At 43.1% G+C, this 17,317-nt stretch overlaps 1 protein-coding gene across 1 annotated transcript in view; it reads left to right on the top strand.

Annotated features, from left to right (window-relative positions):
- SHC4 (SHC adaptor protein 4) overlaps window positions 1-15,897 on the top strand; it is a gene marked incomplete at its 5' end in the record, with an annotated part of 96,492 nt that extends 80,595 nt beyond the window's left edge. The window contains 4 exon segments of the mRNA XM_081152016.1: window positions 1,096-1,156; window positions 6,067-6,246; window positions 11,306-11,559; window positions 13,520-15,897. Coding sequence (XP_081008142.1) covers window positions 1,096-1,156; window positions 6,067-6,246; window positions 11,306-11,559; window positions 13,520-13,675 — 651 coding nt within the window. The 3' untranslated portion in view covers window positions 13,676-15,897.
- Window positions 15,898-17,317: the final 1,420 nt, after the last annotated feature.

The raw sequence follows: 17,317 nt of genomic DNA, 5'->3' as shown, positions 1-17,317 counted from the left end.
CATTACGTTGCTTGTTCATATCAAGATTGAACTGAGCATTTTCTTCCGGATGCCAAGCCAGATTCCTCTACTGATTTATTCAAGAATGGTTTTGCTGCTGTGCCCATGTATCTCAGTGGTTAGAGCATCAGCCCATATACCAGAGGGTCACAGGTTCAATTCTTGGTCAAGGGCATGTACCTGGGTTGCAGGTCTGATCCCAATCAGTGTGTCTCTCTGACATCAATCTTTCTTTCTCTCTCTCTCTCTCTCCTCTCCCTCTCTCTTCCCCTCCCCCCTCCTTCCACTCTATCCTCAGGTGAGAATTAACAACAACAACAAAAAGAATGGCATTGCTACTCTTTCAGTAATCTACAGTCTTTTATTTTTCTCACACTTTGAGCCCCATATCAACTTAGTTTTCGAGACCTAGGATTCTACCACGAAAATATCTTTTGAATACACCCAACCTTTTCCATTCCTGTTGCATCTTTCTAAGTTTGGTCCTCACTTGTACACATGGTTCTGAAAGCACCTTCCTTGTCTTTAACTTCATTCCCCCAAACGCTCCTGCATAAAACTACAGAATAGTCTTTCTAAAGCATAGACACCCCTCCTCAAAGGCACCCGTGGATCCCATTCCATTACTGAGGAGAGCAGACGTTTAAGTATGAAAGTGAGCCTGGCACCAACCTCAGCAGAGCAGGGCTGCAGTCTGCCATTCATGGCGAGATAGAGGTTTGCCAACTGGCCGGTGTTTATACAAGTGTCCTGGAAACCACACCTTCTTGCTGAGACTTGGATGGAGTCCTGGAATGTGACCTCCCAAGCAGAAGCAGAAGCAGAAGCAGGAGCAGTGTCCCTCAGGGTGTGCTCCTGACAGTGGCAGCCTCCACAACCCTCACCCCATCTCTGCAGCTCCAAAACAACACATGACCGAGAGGAGTCTACACTCCCCATCCCAGACCTCAGGTTCCTTTTCTTACTCGCCAGACATGTCCTGTATCAGAAAGTGAAGCTGTCTGCTGTATTCTGCTGGAGTATTATTAGCATTTTTTGAAAGTTTCGGAACATATACTATGTTTGTAAATGTCTCACGATTTGTCATTCGTGCAGCCTGGAAACTCCAAGTGCAGCAGTGTCTATGAGAACTGTTTGGAGCAAAGCAGGGCAATCGGTAGGTACAGTCGCCCCTCCCCATCTGCCACTCTCCTTACTCCTTGTAAGTCATGTGGCCATGTGTGGACCTTGCTTTAACGCTTCATGGGAAAGGCAGGCAGGTGTCTGTCACTGACCACACCACTTCAGTTGCAGGCTCCCCACATTCTGAGAGACCTGAGTGCCACGTGTGTCCCTCGGAAGGCTCTTGCTTCTCCCTCTACCGCGCACACTGTGGTCTTACCTCGTGGGCCTTTCACTGCTCTGACATGAACACTCTCATGGGAAAGGGGCTTTCTCTGCTCCCAACCCCAGGGACTCCCACTCCAAAGATCAGACAGTAGGTGATTGTGAAAATGAATGCTTGTCAAATCCATCAGGATTAAAATAAAACCTTTCTTTCTGCTTGGCCAAGGGAACAAAAGGAAATCTGAAATGTGAGAGTCTTCATTATGGTCCCACCTACCCTAGACTTGCCAGGGCATTAAATATCTTATTATGATCCTGATCATTGGCACTGGGCACAGCTTTCCCACAACACAAGTGTAGGGCATCAACCATCAGATTGGAAGTGTATTTTCATAAAACCAAGGTCTACTGCCAGGTAGTCATTTCATTCTTATAAATCGTTGAAGGTATTTATTTATTTATTTATTTATTTATTTATTTGGGAAGGGAAGTTTTGCAGCTTTATAGGTGTGATAACTGGACAGTGTAAGTAATACAGAGGAGGGTAGAGTTGGATGACCACACTTAGGGACGCTAGGTAAATTAGCAGGAACTTGTCCTGTAGATAGATGGTGGTCACTCCCAGGGATACTTTGGTATTTCTTATGGAATTATGCCAATGTCATTTATTAACTTCATTATTTTTTACAGTGGGGGAACATGAGCATTTATTGTTTTTGGTACAGCTATGATTGCCACCTTCCTCCAACCTGCAAAAATAATACGAGTAGTGAACTAATGCAGTACTTAAAATTCTTCAAAAACATGGCTTCTTTTGATAGAAATTAAAATTTCATGCCATTTTTTAAAGTTCTTTAAAATTTTAAACTAATCCTTAATAATATGACTAAAACAAGTTAATGGTGAATGTAAATGTATTTTTAAAACTATGCTCCCTGGGAGCTATAATTCCTACCCACCCTCCTTTCCCTTACTCTGGAAATCCCTAACCTAAGGAGCTAATAGTCAGAAGCACACCACAAAAGCCCTGTGACACTTAACAATTTTCTTCCTGTGCTGCAGCTCACTTGGAATTGTCTCCATGCCCTGTCTTTATGTCATTTTATGTTCTTCATTTATTCAACAATTTACTCAATGACTGTTTATTGTCCTGTGGATCAAGCTCTGAGCTACAACATTGTTTCTTTAGAAAAGCAGTTTCCTTACTTCTAGTGGGAACCAGAGACTAGGAAGCCATCTCCCCAGACCTCAGCCACTGGGACCATGGGAGGACAGAAAGACTCAGCCCTGCTCCAGGGGCCATGACAAGTATGGTTCCTCCCACTGTGGCGGGAAGGACGTCCCTGACTCCGTGTCCTTTCATCCAGAAGGCAGATGTTCCTATTGTGGGGCCTGCCTGTGACTCCTTGGGCATATGTTTAAAAAGTGATCCGAAATTCTTGACCAGTGAGCAAATTAATAGCAGTTGCCAGAACAGCAAATAGACATTTTTTATGGCTTTTCCCAGAGATTCATACATAAGCATTTGAGGGACACCTATACAAATATTTTCAATAAGGTTTGGCTTTCTCCTCCCAGTTCATCGATTTATTCAAATATTGACTTAAAACTTGAATTCCAGTGTATTATAAATACTGCAATAGGCTTCTGGTTGTTGAAGGAGTTAATTGTATTTATTGCCAGGTGTATAAAATATCCCTATTCTTAATATAAATTCCCTTATGGAAAGAAATAATTAGCAAAATAGGATAATGTTTCCCCAGCCTTCAAGTTAAAATGGAAATGTTGATATTTTTAATCAAAAAGACGTTAAATGCCCACAAGCCCTAGGGGCCTGCACTTACAAACGTTGGTACTCACAGCGTGCCCACTGTGCGTGTATTTCTTTTCTGCCAGGAATCTCCTCTTCGGCCGGCGGGACAGTTCTCAGAATCCCACTCGGCACAGGGGGCTTTGGAACGCACGGTGGCTGGCGGGTGTGCGAAAGCTCTCATTAGCCACACACTTCATCCTAGAAAGGCTTTACAGTCAGGTACAGGGTGAGATAGGGTTTTTCCCTCATTTAAGACAACACTGCTGACTTAAATATAATGGCACGTTTGAAAAAAAGGACCGGTAGTTTTCAGGAAAGACCGGGTACGGACTTGGCGCTGTTGAGCAGTCCTGTGCGGCGGCAGACGTGGTGTGGGCCGCTCGTGTCAGCGCCCCGAGAGCGGCAGATGAGTCGGCGCCCTGTGCTGAAAGCAGGCTCCGGGTCTTTAGGACACGGTGGGGGCAGACCGGGCGGACGGACACTCAGTCATCTGTTCACCCAGCTGACAAACAGCTGATCAAAAGATGCTCTTTTGAGCATCTGCTTTCTGCCAGGCATGGAAGATGCAGAAGATGCACAGATAAGTGGATCCTAGTCTCTCAAGGACTCGGGGGATTTGTAGTCTAAGGGGAAGACGGACAAGTAAACAGATACCTTCAGTGTATCAGAGGGTGGCATCTTGCCTGGCTGGCGAGGGAAGAGCTGAGGGGAAGGCTTCCTGAAGGAGGTGGGTTCAGAGCCGAATCTTAAGGATAAATAGAAGTTAGGTAAAGAAGGGAAGGGGGCGGGTATTACAAGCAGAGCTAAGCACCGTGTGCAGAGGCCCTGCGTCGGAGAGTGAGTACACAGCTGAGCCCTGATAGGAGCTGTGTGTGGAATGCCTGCTCTACGGCAGGCGCTATGCTCAGGGAGTCCTCAGCCACATTCTTTCCTTTAATCCTCACGACCGTATTTTAAGCCAGGCACCCCCATTTTACATACACGAAAGCTGACACTTGGAGGGGTTAAGTGGCATGGCTCAGGCCACACGAATAGTGAGCGACCTGAAGTCAGGTCCGTGTTAATTCCGAAGTGCAGCGCTTGCAAACCCTTTTGATCACACTCCACTTTCAGTAAGTTTATGAGCAGGCAGTCCTAAATAAATGGTATCCAATCATGCATAAGTTATGGACACATATGCTAATGATTATGCATGTATCATAAAACACACAAAAATAGGAAATTTCAAAGTTAGATAAATAAACATTTTTTAAAAAAATCTTACTAATTACATTGGCTGAATACTGTCATTAGGGAATATCTCAAGGCTGATACACATGTAAAGCATTTATTGATAAATAAAATGGACTTAAGTCTACATTTCACATCTTGATAATTTTAACTTCTGGTTGGTCAAACTTTGGATCTAATAGATTACTCTTATTTATAAACTCTAATGCAGCTAAGGAGGAGATTGTACTAAGAAGAGTAATCTTCAATCCTTGGTTTCTTTGCAGTGATCTTTTAGCCACTTACCCATTTGTGAAAGTAAGTTTACTTTAAACTGGATAATACACTTCATAAATCCACTTAACCCAGCAAATGGAAACTGTCATGTGTTGCAAAATGCTGCAAACAAATGAGATGCCTTGTCAACCCTCCCTCTGTAGAAATCCCACTCCTCCCTCAAGGTATCCCATGTACAGAGTATGACATGGCACAAAGTGGCATGTGGTGCTGACAAACAGGTGTAAGCGGGTAGTAAGAGCTGTTGTCTTCCGATGGGCTTCCCCTATTCGGTGTACTCTTAGGTTTCCATACTATGCATTATAAGAATCATAGCGCTATTCACCGTGATGTGAAATCCAATATGAAATTGGTCCCTTTTGGACCATATAAAAGGGGTTTAACGACTGGAACAGTAGAAGGACTGATGTTGCTTTACGGCGAGACGATGGAATGTCAGCGCCACTCCTTCACGTGCAGCCTCCTGGAGGACTCATTGCACACGTGGCCAAAACTATAAATGTACTAGTTTCAACGGAAAAGCAAAAACATCCTATCCTGGCATTCTCAAGGCTGGACCATCTGGATGGTACAAAGTACTTTACCTGCCATCAGGTAGTGAACTACGGTGCTAATAGCCGTTCATTCAATAACTGTTGATGTCATTGTACGTGCCAGGCTCGTGCTAGGAGCAGGAGTTGCAGCTCCTAGTCAGCATGAACAAGACAGACAGGATCCCTTTCCTCACGGAACATGCAGTCTAGACATTGTACACACATTAAAAAATAATAACATAAGCAACAGAACATATTACTCTTGTGATACGGGCTTAAAGGTAAAGTAAAAACTGCTAGGAAAGCAGAGACTTAGCTAGTCTGAGAAGGTCAGAGAGGGCTCTCTTGAGAAAGTGGGCGTTAAACTGACGCCTGCAGGATGAAGATGAGGAAGGGGAGAAGAGCATGTCAATTAGAGAAGATGGCCTTGAGGTGGAGGCCATACCACGAGAAGGCCAGCGTGAGCCGGCGCAGACACTGGGAGGAGAGAGGTTACAGGGAAGCCGGCGGCCGGGAGTAGGGCCTCGGGAATTTGAGTTCCACATGGCGTGTGTGTTTTCCTGGTGCCTGGCCTGCAACTCCGGGCAGCATTGTATGTGGGTTTGTGCTCTCCGCTGGACAGTCGGCCCTTTTCCTCTTGGCTGTTCTTGGGATCTTCCGGCTCCTTTTCCTGTCTGTTTGTAATAGTGGGGCAGGGAGACTGACGAGAGGGAGCTTTTCCTCGAAGACCGGAGTTTATCTTATTTGTACAGATCAAATCTAAGTCAGTATTCAATCCTTGTAGAGGATAGGGGTGGCCTTTTGCTTCCTATCAATTCTAGACTCAATGTGATTTTAATTTGTTTACAAAGCAGAGCATGATACACTGATCACGACTAATCACTCCAGGTAACGCCCACGAGAGAGCCGTGCAGTCCCAGAGCGACGCCTCCTTATTGAAGCCCACCTGCCGGGTGGACCTGTTCGACGATCCCTGCTACATCAACACGCAGGCTCTTCACAGTGCACTCGGCCCTGCCCGAAACCAAAGCCCAGCTCAGCCGCCGGGGAGCCCGTGGCACCGTGAGAGTAAGGAGCTACTTTCTATCTCTATTGATTTCCTGTGGGTGCTGTGACAAATTACCACAAACCTGGTATCTTCCAACCACAGAAATGTATTATTTCACAGTTCTGGAGGCTAGAAATCCTAAATCGAGATGTTAGCTGGGTTGGCTCCTTCTGAAAGCCCTGGAGAAAAATCTATACCATGCTTTTTCTAGTTCCTTGGCTTGTAGACACATCACTCCAACCTCCACCTATCTTCACATGGCCTTCACCCCTGTGTCTCAGATTTCCCTGTTCTCTCTCTTATAGCAATAGCCCCTGAATCTGGGGCCCACCTAAATCCAGGAAGATCTCATCTCAAGATCATTAATGACACCTGCAAAGACCCTTTTCCCAAATTAGGTCACATTCATAGGTATGGGGGGGGTTAGGACTTGAACCTATACTTTTGGGGTTACTGTTCAACTCACTACACTGTCTCTGTCTCTCATTTTTATTATTATTTTTGTTTGTTAATCTTCACTCGAGGATATTTTTCCATTGATTTTTAGAGAGAGTGGGAGGGAGGGGTGGGGGGGAGAGAGAGAGATGTGAGAGAGACGCATCGATTGGTTGCCTCCCGCATGCACTCCAACCTGCAACCCTTTGACCCTCTAACCACTGAGCAACACCGGCCAGGGCAACTGTCCCTCATTTGAAAGAAGGCTGTTTCCATGGCCTCATTTTCAGGGAGCTAAAAGGATTCCTTCACCACTGTAACGGTTAATAACAGATATTCACTGAACTTCATCAAGATATTAATGGATTTCAGGGTTTTGGGACTTTGATTTTGAATAATCTTTTCAAATACTTTAAATTCACTACCAGTTTTGATTTCTACTGTGTGCTTTTGCTGAAGGAAGGACGGTTGAAGCCAGGGGATAATTTTGAATTTGTTTGCATGAGGAACAGTGGCCATGATTTCCATTCTGTCTCCTGATGGAGTTAGTTTTATTCATTTCACAGCCCCTTGGTAAGTCATCTATAGAGCACTAAAATAGGATGGCTCCTTTTAAACCATATGGACTTGAGTAAAAACAGTAAGATTTTACTTAATCTTAAAAGGCATCACTTTCTTGCCAATTGCTTCCTGGGATAAATGCAGAAACAGGAATACAAATAAATAAAAGCAAAGACAAGCCAAAAGCCTACAATCAACTGAAAAATAAATAAACAAGACATACTTTTCATAAAATATTGAAGCTTGTTAGGTTCAGAGAGTGGCTTGGTGTCAAATTTGGTTCATTCCAAGGGTGTAGAACCCATCTCTGAATGCGTCCTCTCACTGGCCCGGGAAGCCTTTTGGGAACTGCCAAGGGCAACTTTATAGCTTGCATGGCCAGGTGGCATGATGGAATTTACAAGGAGATTTTGCTGAGCCTTGGCTTAACCAGATCACCTTAGCTCTCTAGGCTAAAAGACAGAGGTCCTCATTGCCAGCCACCTAGCAAATGGGCCATCTTCTTGCAAGCTTTCCAAGATCACTCTCAGCTCCCAAACATCCCTGTTGGGTTCTCTGGAAGCAGATGCTGAGGTGGGGCTTGTCATGCAGGGTCTATATTGGGATCAGTTCTCAGCAAGGGACGGGCAGGGAGCATGCTTGGGCAGGGGGAGAGATGGCGCTACTATGCGGGCCTGAAAAAGCCTCGCCAACCCTGCAGAGAGCACATGGGCCTGTCAGAGTTGCCCATATTGGGCTCACTTATCTCAGTCTTTGGAGGTGGGCCACACGAGGTCTTGCCCAAAGGTAGGGTCGCTCTTTGCAGCTAAGGCAGACCCTGAGGGGATGGTTGGCTGGAGGCTGGCTGCTGATACCTGGGGCTCTGGGTCCTTCCCTGAAGGGGAATCTGGGTCATGGACAATGAGATATGCAATGAATGCAGATTCCTGCAGTGAGCTTAACTAGGAGAGTGTCCTGTGTGGATAGAATAGTATTTGTTAGAGGGACAGCTTTTGAAAAAAAGGTTTGTGGGCCTCAGGTTTAAGTAATTTTATAGCCCAGCCAGGCATGGCTCAGCGGTTGAGCATCGACCTAGGATCCAGGTGATTGGGGTTTGATTCCTGGTCACATGCCTGGGTTGTGGGCTCGATCAATGACTTTCTGATCATTGATGTTTCTATCTCTCTCCCTCTCCTTTCCTCTCTCTGAAATCAATAAAGATATATTAAAAAAAAAAAAAAGTAATTTTATAGGACCATACACTTGATAGCTTCCTGTCATGGACTGTTCAGAGCAACAACATGTTATTAGAAATACGGCCCAAGTCAGGTGATCTGATCTATTCCTTGATTCTCAGCTGCGATTCCTTTATAATCAAGTCTTTAATGTTAAAAATGTTCATAACTCAGACCTGGCCCATGTGGTTCAATTGGTTGGGCATTGTTCCCTGCACCAAAAGGCTACTGGTTTGATTCCTGGTCAGGACATATGCCCAGGTTGTGGGCCCAGATGATAGGTGTTTCTCTCTCACACCGATATTTCTCTCTCTCCCCCTTTCCCTTCCTCTCTCTCTAAAAATCAATAAAAGCATACGTATTTTTAAAAATGTTCCCAACTTAAGCAAAGAAACTTTGCCTTTTGTCATAAACAATTTAATAATGTGAAAAGGTAAAATTAGTCCATCATTCCTGCCATTGGTGCAAAGTAAGTCAGTCCTGCTATATCCAAAATAGTAATATCAAAATGTTTTTTCATTGACTCCAGCCTTCTTTTTTCATCTATTTTCCCTCCCCCTGCCTTGGTGGCAGCAAGTTTAATAATTTAGGCCTCTAGTATCTCTCACTCTTTATTTCCTATTAGGGTTTAATGTACCGTGGCCTTCCTGGGCTTCTTGCTACCCCCTCAAGGTTAACTTCAGCCTATCATTACTCCCTCCAAAAATTTAAATCCAACTCCAAAAGTATAAGTAATGTTGACTTAAGAAAATTTAGTGGAGATGGAGTAGGGACAGCTTTGTACATACTTTTCTGTTAAGTATCGTAAATGACCTTTTAACCTTTCTCCTCTAATGTTTCCTCCTATTTCTTTCTAGCTTCTTTAGGCATTCTTAGCCTCCTTTATCCAGACAAGAGCTCACTGATTAGTTCTGTAAAATGAGACAAGGACCTAATATCTCTCAAGCGTGACTTCGGGGCTCCTCAGTTCATCTGGGTGCACTGCCAGGAAAACTCTGGTACAATGTTTACTCTTCTCAAACATGGCAGAGGAATCATCACTACTGATGCTAATTTTTGTACCCCTTTATATTAGTTTCAGTCTAAGATGCCATAACAAAGAAATACCATAGTGTGAAAAGGACTGAAGCTCATTTCTAATAACCCCAAAATTGGTGGTTCAGGTCTGGTAGGACCTTTGTCAGTCCTTGACACTGGGCTTCAGTCTCTGGTCCAAGGTGGCTGCTTGGCTGTCACCATCATCACATCTGTATTCAACCAGTGGGAGGAGAGAAAGGTGAAAGGAGTGCACACACATCCTTTTAAAGGACATGACTCAGGTGTGCAGCTATCATTTCCTGCTATTCGTGGAACTTAGTCATGGGGCTATACCTAGCTCCCACGGGGCTGAAAACATTACTCTAGCTGGGTGGCCATGAGCCAGCGAGAACTATCATGTAATGACAGGGAGAAGAGATAGTGGTGAACAACTGTCTCTGCTACCTTCCTGCCACCCCAATATCCATGAGCTCTTCTCTTCTCATAGGGCGTATTAGCCCTCTCCCAAAGGAAGACATTGCAAATACCCCATCCAAATACAGCATCCAGCTTAAAAGTCTGAGACATCTGGGTGATGTGAGTCCCCTCCATCAAGTCTGGGTGGGGATCCTTATGATTTGCCAAGCTGCCTGCCCTCCTCCACAGCCAGAATTGCTGGTGGAATTGGAATCAGATGACCATAATACAAACTCACATTTACAGAAGGGAAGCGCGGAAATGCCCAGTGGTCGCTGGCTCTAGTGATTACCAAGTCCTTGCTGGGCAGTGACAGTGCAGGCTCCCGGAGCTGGAGGCAGGAGAAGATGATTTGCTTGGACTCTGGTTAGGCTTTAGGACAGGACCTCCTTGTCTGTTGTTATCCATGGGCTGGAGCTGTGCCTTCTGGGATGTTCCTGCCATTATCCTCCATGTGTACATTAAAAGTGGATGTTGGAGAATGTGCCTTTCTTGGGGGCTTCACAACTTTTGCAGCCTATTTCCTGTTGGTGTGGGCTCAAGAGGTTGGAGTTTGCTTTAGAGGCCAAACAGCCAGAGGCCAGGAGGGACTGTGATTTCTTTGGTTAGAAGAATCTCTGAAGCACATTGATAATTTGTCCTGGGTGTTTTTTTGTTTGTTTGTTTTTTTAATGCTAAATGATAAAAAATTGGCATCACCCAAAGTCACTGTAGACATTTTCAAAGACTTTGGGAAAGTCTTAGAGGTTATCTGTAATCCGGATACAGCATAAGCCTCTTTCTCTTCAACAGACATCCCCAGGGACATAAAGAGCGTCTTCCGCAGTTGTAAAAGCAGTTCTTGTGAGTCAGACCCATTTCTCATCTGTTTTTTTGTTTGTTTTTAAATGTGTTTTTAATTTAAAAACAGAGAGAGGAAGGGAGAGGGATAGAGAGAGAGAAACATCGATGAGAGAGAAACATCAACTTAGATAGGCTGCCTCCTGCACGCCTCCTACTGGGGATTGAACCCACAATCCAGGCATGTGCCCTGACCTGGAATCGAACCGTGACCTCTTGGTTGGTGGGTCGATGCTCAACCACAGAGCCACATGGCTGGGCTCCATTTCTCATATGAAAGAAACACTCCTGCACCTGGGCAAGCCTTTCCTGGTCACAGAAGCCAAAGGTAATGTTTGGATCCACTGTTAAACTAGAGCCTGTTGGAAGTTCTGAAAACAAAAGCCCCATTTGTTCCAGAAACAGCATTATTTAAATAGCGCCCGGCACATAGTGTAGGGCATCAAGTTATATTTGTTTAGCGAATGAATGATTGAATAAATGGGTGGATGAGTAGGTAACTTGGTGATGTCTCTTTTTTGTATTTTGACTTCAGAAGCACCAGAAACCGTCCAGCCAGGTGCCACCGCCCAGCCTGCCAGCTCACATTCTTTGCCACACATTCAGCAGCAGCTGCGGCATGAAGACTGCTACCATGGCAAGCTGAGCAGGAAGGCGGCAGAGAGCCTCTTAGTGAAGGATGGCGACTTTTTGGTTCGCGAGAGTGCAACATCTCCTGGCCAGTATGTGCTGAGTGGGCTCCAGGGAGGCCAAGCCAAACATCTTCTCCTGGTGGATCCTGAAGGCAAGGTATTACTGACTTCTCATTATCGTCTTTACAGGATGTTGTGATTAAGGTTGCTCTGAATGATAGTTCCCAGACCTGATATTGTTGAAGAGTGTTTATGGCTAAGGGTTCACTTTTCCTTGAACCCTCCAGCTGGAGCAGAAAGTTCTAAATAGAGGCTAGTGGAGGGGTTTGAGTAGGGGCCACCCTATAAGATCAAGTAGAGGGCAACCTCTTTCTGCCCCCTCTCAATTCAGTTCAGTGAATTAAATGAATACATGGAAGTACAGAGATTCACAGTTGACTATTGCTCAGTATCACATACTTAGTCCTTGCTCTCAGGGTGCTTATAATTTCATAAAATAGGTGCTTAAATAATTATAAGGATAAATGACATAAGAATGGTTCAATCAAAGCATTATGGTGCTTCTCAGGATAGAGGAGTGCGCTGGATGAGACACAGAGAAAGGCTTCTTGCAGGGCCTGACATGTAAGGTGAGCCTTGAAGAAAGCAAAGTCTTAAAAGGGGTGGCCATTTGGAGTGCAGGGAAGGAGCCACAGGAGCATACAGAGCAGTAGAATGGTATTAAGCCAATAAAAGATGTTTGAAGACAGAAATGATCCTGGACTAAAACCAACAAAATGGTAATAGTAAGTCCTTATCAGTAATTACTCTAACTGTAAATGGTTTCAAGTCTCCAATCAAAAGATGTAGAACAGTTGAATGGATAACGAAGAAGATCTAACTATATGATTTCTATAAGGGGCTCACGTTAGATTTAAGGACACACATAGGTTGAAAGTGAAAAGATAGGTAAAGATATTCCATGCAAATGATAACCAAAAGAGAGTATGGGTGGCCATATTTATATTAGACAAAGTAGACTTTAAGTGAAAACTGGCAAAAGAGACAAAGAATGACATTATGTGATGATAAAAGGATCAATTCACTAGAAAGGTATAACAATTGTCAATATATATGCACCTAACATCAGAGCACCCAAATATATGACACAAGCATTGACAGAACTGTAGGGAGAAATAGATAGCGAAACAATACTACTCGGGGATGTCAATAATGGATAGAACATCCACACAGAAGACTGACCAGGAGACAGAGGACTTGAACAACACTGCAGATCAAATGAGCCTAATGGGCATACACAGAACACTCGGCCCAACCGCAGCCGAATACACGTTCTTGTCTAGCACACTTGGAACATTAACATGTTAGGTCACAAATCCTAGGATAGATTATATGTTAGGTCACAAAACAAGTATTAATACATTTAAGAAGATTGAAATCCTACCAAGTATCTTTTGCAATCACAGTGGGATGAAACTAGAAATTAATGGCAGAAGGAAAACTGCAATATTTACAAATATGTGGAAATTAAACAACATACTCTTGAACAGCCATAGATGCAAAAATCCTCAACAAAACACTAGCAAACCCAGTTCAACAGTGCATTAGGCCCTGGCCATGTAGCTCAGTTGGTTAAATTGTAGTCCTGATAGGCCAGGGTTGCAGGTCCGATCCCCAGTCAGGGCACGTACAAGAATCAACCAATGAATATAAGTGGAACAACAAATCAGTGTTTCTCTCTCTTTCTCCCTCTCCTGTCTTCTCTCTCTAAAAAATCAATAAAAAATATTTTTTAAAATTTGAAAAACATTTATAGGAATGGTGACATGACATAATATATGAAACAGTAATATGGCAAAGAAGTTGATTGAAAATTTGGATTGAGTGACAAGTGCTCACCATTTTCCTAACCAGAAGGGACAGTTGCTTTAAAAAGGGATTGGGGAATGAAAAATTGTTTACTAAGGGATACAGTGCTAAAACATACCTTTTCTTCTTTTTATTAAGCAAAATATCTCCTTCGGGGATATGTTTGTTCTTTCCCTCCCCAGATTGTTGACATCTGTCAGGAGAACTATTATCATTTAACCTAAATACTTCTGTTCTTCTTTTTCAAGGTGAGGACCAAGGACCACATATTTGATAACGTCGGCCACCTTATCAGGTACCACATGGATAACAGTTTGCCAATCATCTCTTCTGGAAGCGAAGTCAGCCTTAAACAACCGGTGAGAAGAGATAATATTCCAGGACTTTTGCATTTAAACAAATGATCATTTGGAAATAACCATCGTACTGACAATTCAAGAAACTCCTTTTTGTGTTGGGACACAAGGATAACTAAAACTTAGTTTCTAGATAAAACAGAATCCAAATTATGAAGTGCATCTTTCCGAGACCACCATGGACTAACAAAAGCTGATCTTCAGAAAGTGGAAGTCAGAAGAGGGTAAGAGGATGGGTCCATTTGAAAAGAAGTTAGACGTATGCACGGGTGTCACTTTTTAAGGCCGTATTGCATTGATAACAAGCTCAAAGCACAATTGAAATCCCATGCTGAAGACAACCTGCATGAACTGCTGGGGCCGTGGTGTGTGCCTTTCACCTGGGCCATCTGGGGACATTTTCATATCGGGGAGCTTAGGTCCCAGTGTCTTCATATTCCATAACTACAGAACCATTTGCCAAAAATATATATATAAATGTTTTTCCTTATTACAAAAATAAGAAGCAGTTTGCTGGTTGGATATTGACTTTATTGTATTTTTCTGTGTGGAAGCACTTTCACTGCAATGTTAAAACAAATTTGACACTGAATTTGGACTGTGTGTATGGCAGTAGAATCAAATCAGAAGCCACCAAAAGCATAAGTCTGTTTCATTGGCCTGTTCCATTTGCTGGTTAAAGGACTGGGGTCCAGATTGTTTGGCCTAGTGTTTCTCGGTTTTTGCTGTTTGGACTGTTTGTATGCAGCACATGACAAGCTGAAGAGGCCAAAGCTAGCAGTCATTTCTGATTTCCTCGTATTTCTCCCTTCCTCCTTCCTGCAGCCCAAAAAGCTCATGAGTACACGGATTTAAAAGATGGCAAACAAACCAGTGTTCTTTATATTTAATATCCAGATTGGTTCCACTACTATGTAATATACTGAATTTATTTGAAAGTATGGGGAGATAGCCTCCTGATTGGCTGTGACTCATGATAGTCCCTCACCTACATGTGTCCATAGCACCTTTTCTAGACAAGATCAGACAGTGCAGAAGGGAGAAAACATAGTCAGTGAAACAGCTGGAAAAGTTTGCCACGTGTAGAAGCCCTGGTGGACTAATGGTATAATTAAGCATTGTGTAGGGACGAGCGCTGGGCTGGCTGTCATCAGTGTGACCAGGAGCAAGTTGCTCAACCTGTCTGGACTCCCATTTCCTTGTCTATAAAATGAGAGAGCTGGGCTAGGTGAATTCAGAGGTCCATTTCAGCCCTGACAGTATGTAAAAAGCAATATTTCCATTTATTAGGGGTCCATGTTGATAACTAGTTGGTACAGTAAAGGTGAGAGCTTCAGTATTTTCCTTTAGTCTGTGTCTGTACTCAGAATGAATCACCCAACTGAGATCAGCGTTCGGAGAGTGGACATCCCAAGCCTTTCGGTCAAAAACATTGAAACTCGGGAAGAATCTAAGTAAATATGGTAGAAGTGGATTTGGCTGTTTTGAGTAGCAGAAAACTGCGTAAGTCCTTTACTTGCCTTTGCATATAGAGCTGGGGCCATTACTCCTGGGTGTTTGTTCATTCTGAGTTATCTCGACAACAGTCTTAACAATTCATGTTGGCTATGTAGATACAACTTAAAGTTTGTAATTGTGATATATTTGCTAAGTTTTAAATTAAATATGGGAAACTTCTTTTGGATAGAAATAATGAGAAATCAAGCATACTGAACTCTAATATTTTTATGAAAAGGCTCATGATTTTACCTTATTTCTTCTGCTGTTAATTTCTTAGACAGCTTTGTTTCCTTTTATACAACTAGGGAATAATGTATTTTTCATCAATTTTGCATACACCTTAGTTCTTGCTTATCTGTCCTCATAAAGGGAGGGGTTCAGGAGGTATAGATCATAGAAACGTATGGGTGATCTAATCACCTTCATCAGAGACAGGGAAGGGCTGTGGTCTCAATCTGGCTGAGCGGTAACTGGGTAGCAAGAAAGAGTTTCTGATACACACAGATGCAGAGAGGATACATGATGTGAGCAGTACATCTGGGTAATGGGTATGTGACTGTAATGGTATCGTAGTCGGATGAGCAAATATTGCACTTGCAAATGCCACAGACACAGTTAAAACCAAAAGATACAGCAAAGGAAATGTTAGATTGCATGCTATTTTAATGACGCACTCTTATCTTCACCTGTCTTAAAGTGGAAATCCGTTTGCCTATAAATACCTGTAAATGACTTTTCAAAATGAAATAAATGATTATTACTTTGTGACAATTGACAGTATGTGTCCGATGTTTGGGATTTGGAAAATTTGTCATTTGTGGGATGTGTCAGGGTTCTGACAGGAAACAGATGGCTCGCTTAAAGTGGGTAATTTGAGATTTTAATAAAGGGACTCTGTTCTACAAAGATGTGGGCAGGGTGAGGGAAACCACAGGGGAGGATGCTGTGTGGGGCCAGTGACGGGGAGGGGAGGGAACAGCAGCTGCAGGCCAGCGGCCTGTGGAAAGCCTGCTGCTCTGGAGCTATGGCTTATGGTGGAGTATGCAGCCAGTCTCGGTGACCAAAAGAAAGGGGCTGGGGTCGTTATTCAACAAATGGTGCTGGAGCAATTGGACATCTGCAGGCAAAAGAATGAACCTCACACTTTACATAAACATTAGCTCAGCTGCATTATGGGCTTGAATGTGAAATGTAAAATGATGAAACTTTCATGAAAGAAAAACATAGGGGCAAATCTTCAGGAGATAGGGCTAGACTTGACATGATCCATTAAAAAAAACAAACACTGGTGAAAAAAAGAAAACAAAAAGAGAGAAAAAAACTTGGTATATTGCACTTCATCAAAATTACAAATGTTTGCTCTGTGGAAGACTGTTAGGAGGATGAGAGACCTACCACGCCACACACACATTACCCCCAACTCCTTTTGCTTGGTAGGCAAAAAATAACAGTGACGATAAAGACCTGGAAAGGAACGCTGGGAATTGCATATTTACTTATGCAAGAATATGATCTCGCTCTTGTGATTTTATATTCCAAAATTCTGCCTTATAAATTTTTCCAAGAAGTTATTTTATCACTATTAACATCTTTCTCCCCAAAGTGGGAACTTCCATTATCTTCAAGCTTGTGTGACAGGAGCTTTGCAATGTTGGGCATCGAAATAATGAACAACCATCCTTGGTAAACTTGAATAAGGCGCTGATATTAATTTATGAATTCTAAACATCAGTAATCCCTAATATCTTACTTGGTAGATTCCTGATAGATAAACCTTAGTTGTATGTAAAAATAAAAACCAATAAAATTGCAAGTTATTTTTTTTTTTCATGGGAACTGAAAAAAATGACTTGCTTGTTTGTATCATTTAATGGCCCATCGGGAAGATCCTTGAGTTCCAATAGTAGACTGTGGACGATGGGAGAGTTGTTGGTCTAGACTTTTCAAATGTAGCCTGTTATCATGAATGCATCTTAGTCAGAAAAGCTTGCTTGCAAGAAATGGAAACCCGCCTGTATTAGTTTCCTAGGGCTGCTGCAACAAAGTAACACAAGCTAGGTGGCTTAAAACAAGAAAAATTGATTCTCTCACAGCTCTGGAGACTAGAAGTCTGGAATCAAGGTGTTGACCATGATTTCAAGGGCCGTGCTCCCTCTGAAAACGGTCCTGAAGAATCTTTCCTTGCCTCTT

This window comes from Miniopterus schreibersii (genome assembly GCF_964146895.1).
Source record: "Miniopterus schreibersii genome assembly, chromosome: 1".
Classification (NCBI taxonomy): Eukaryota; Metazoa; Chordata; class Mammalia; order Chiroptera; family Miniopteridae; genus Miniopterus; species Miniopterus schreibersii.
This window is presented reverse-complemented; position numbering and strand designations above follow the sequence as displayed.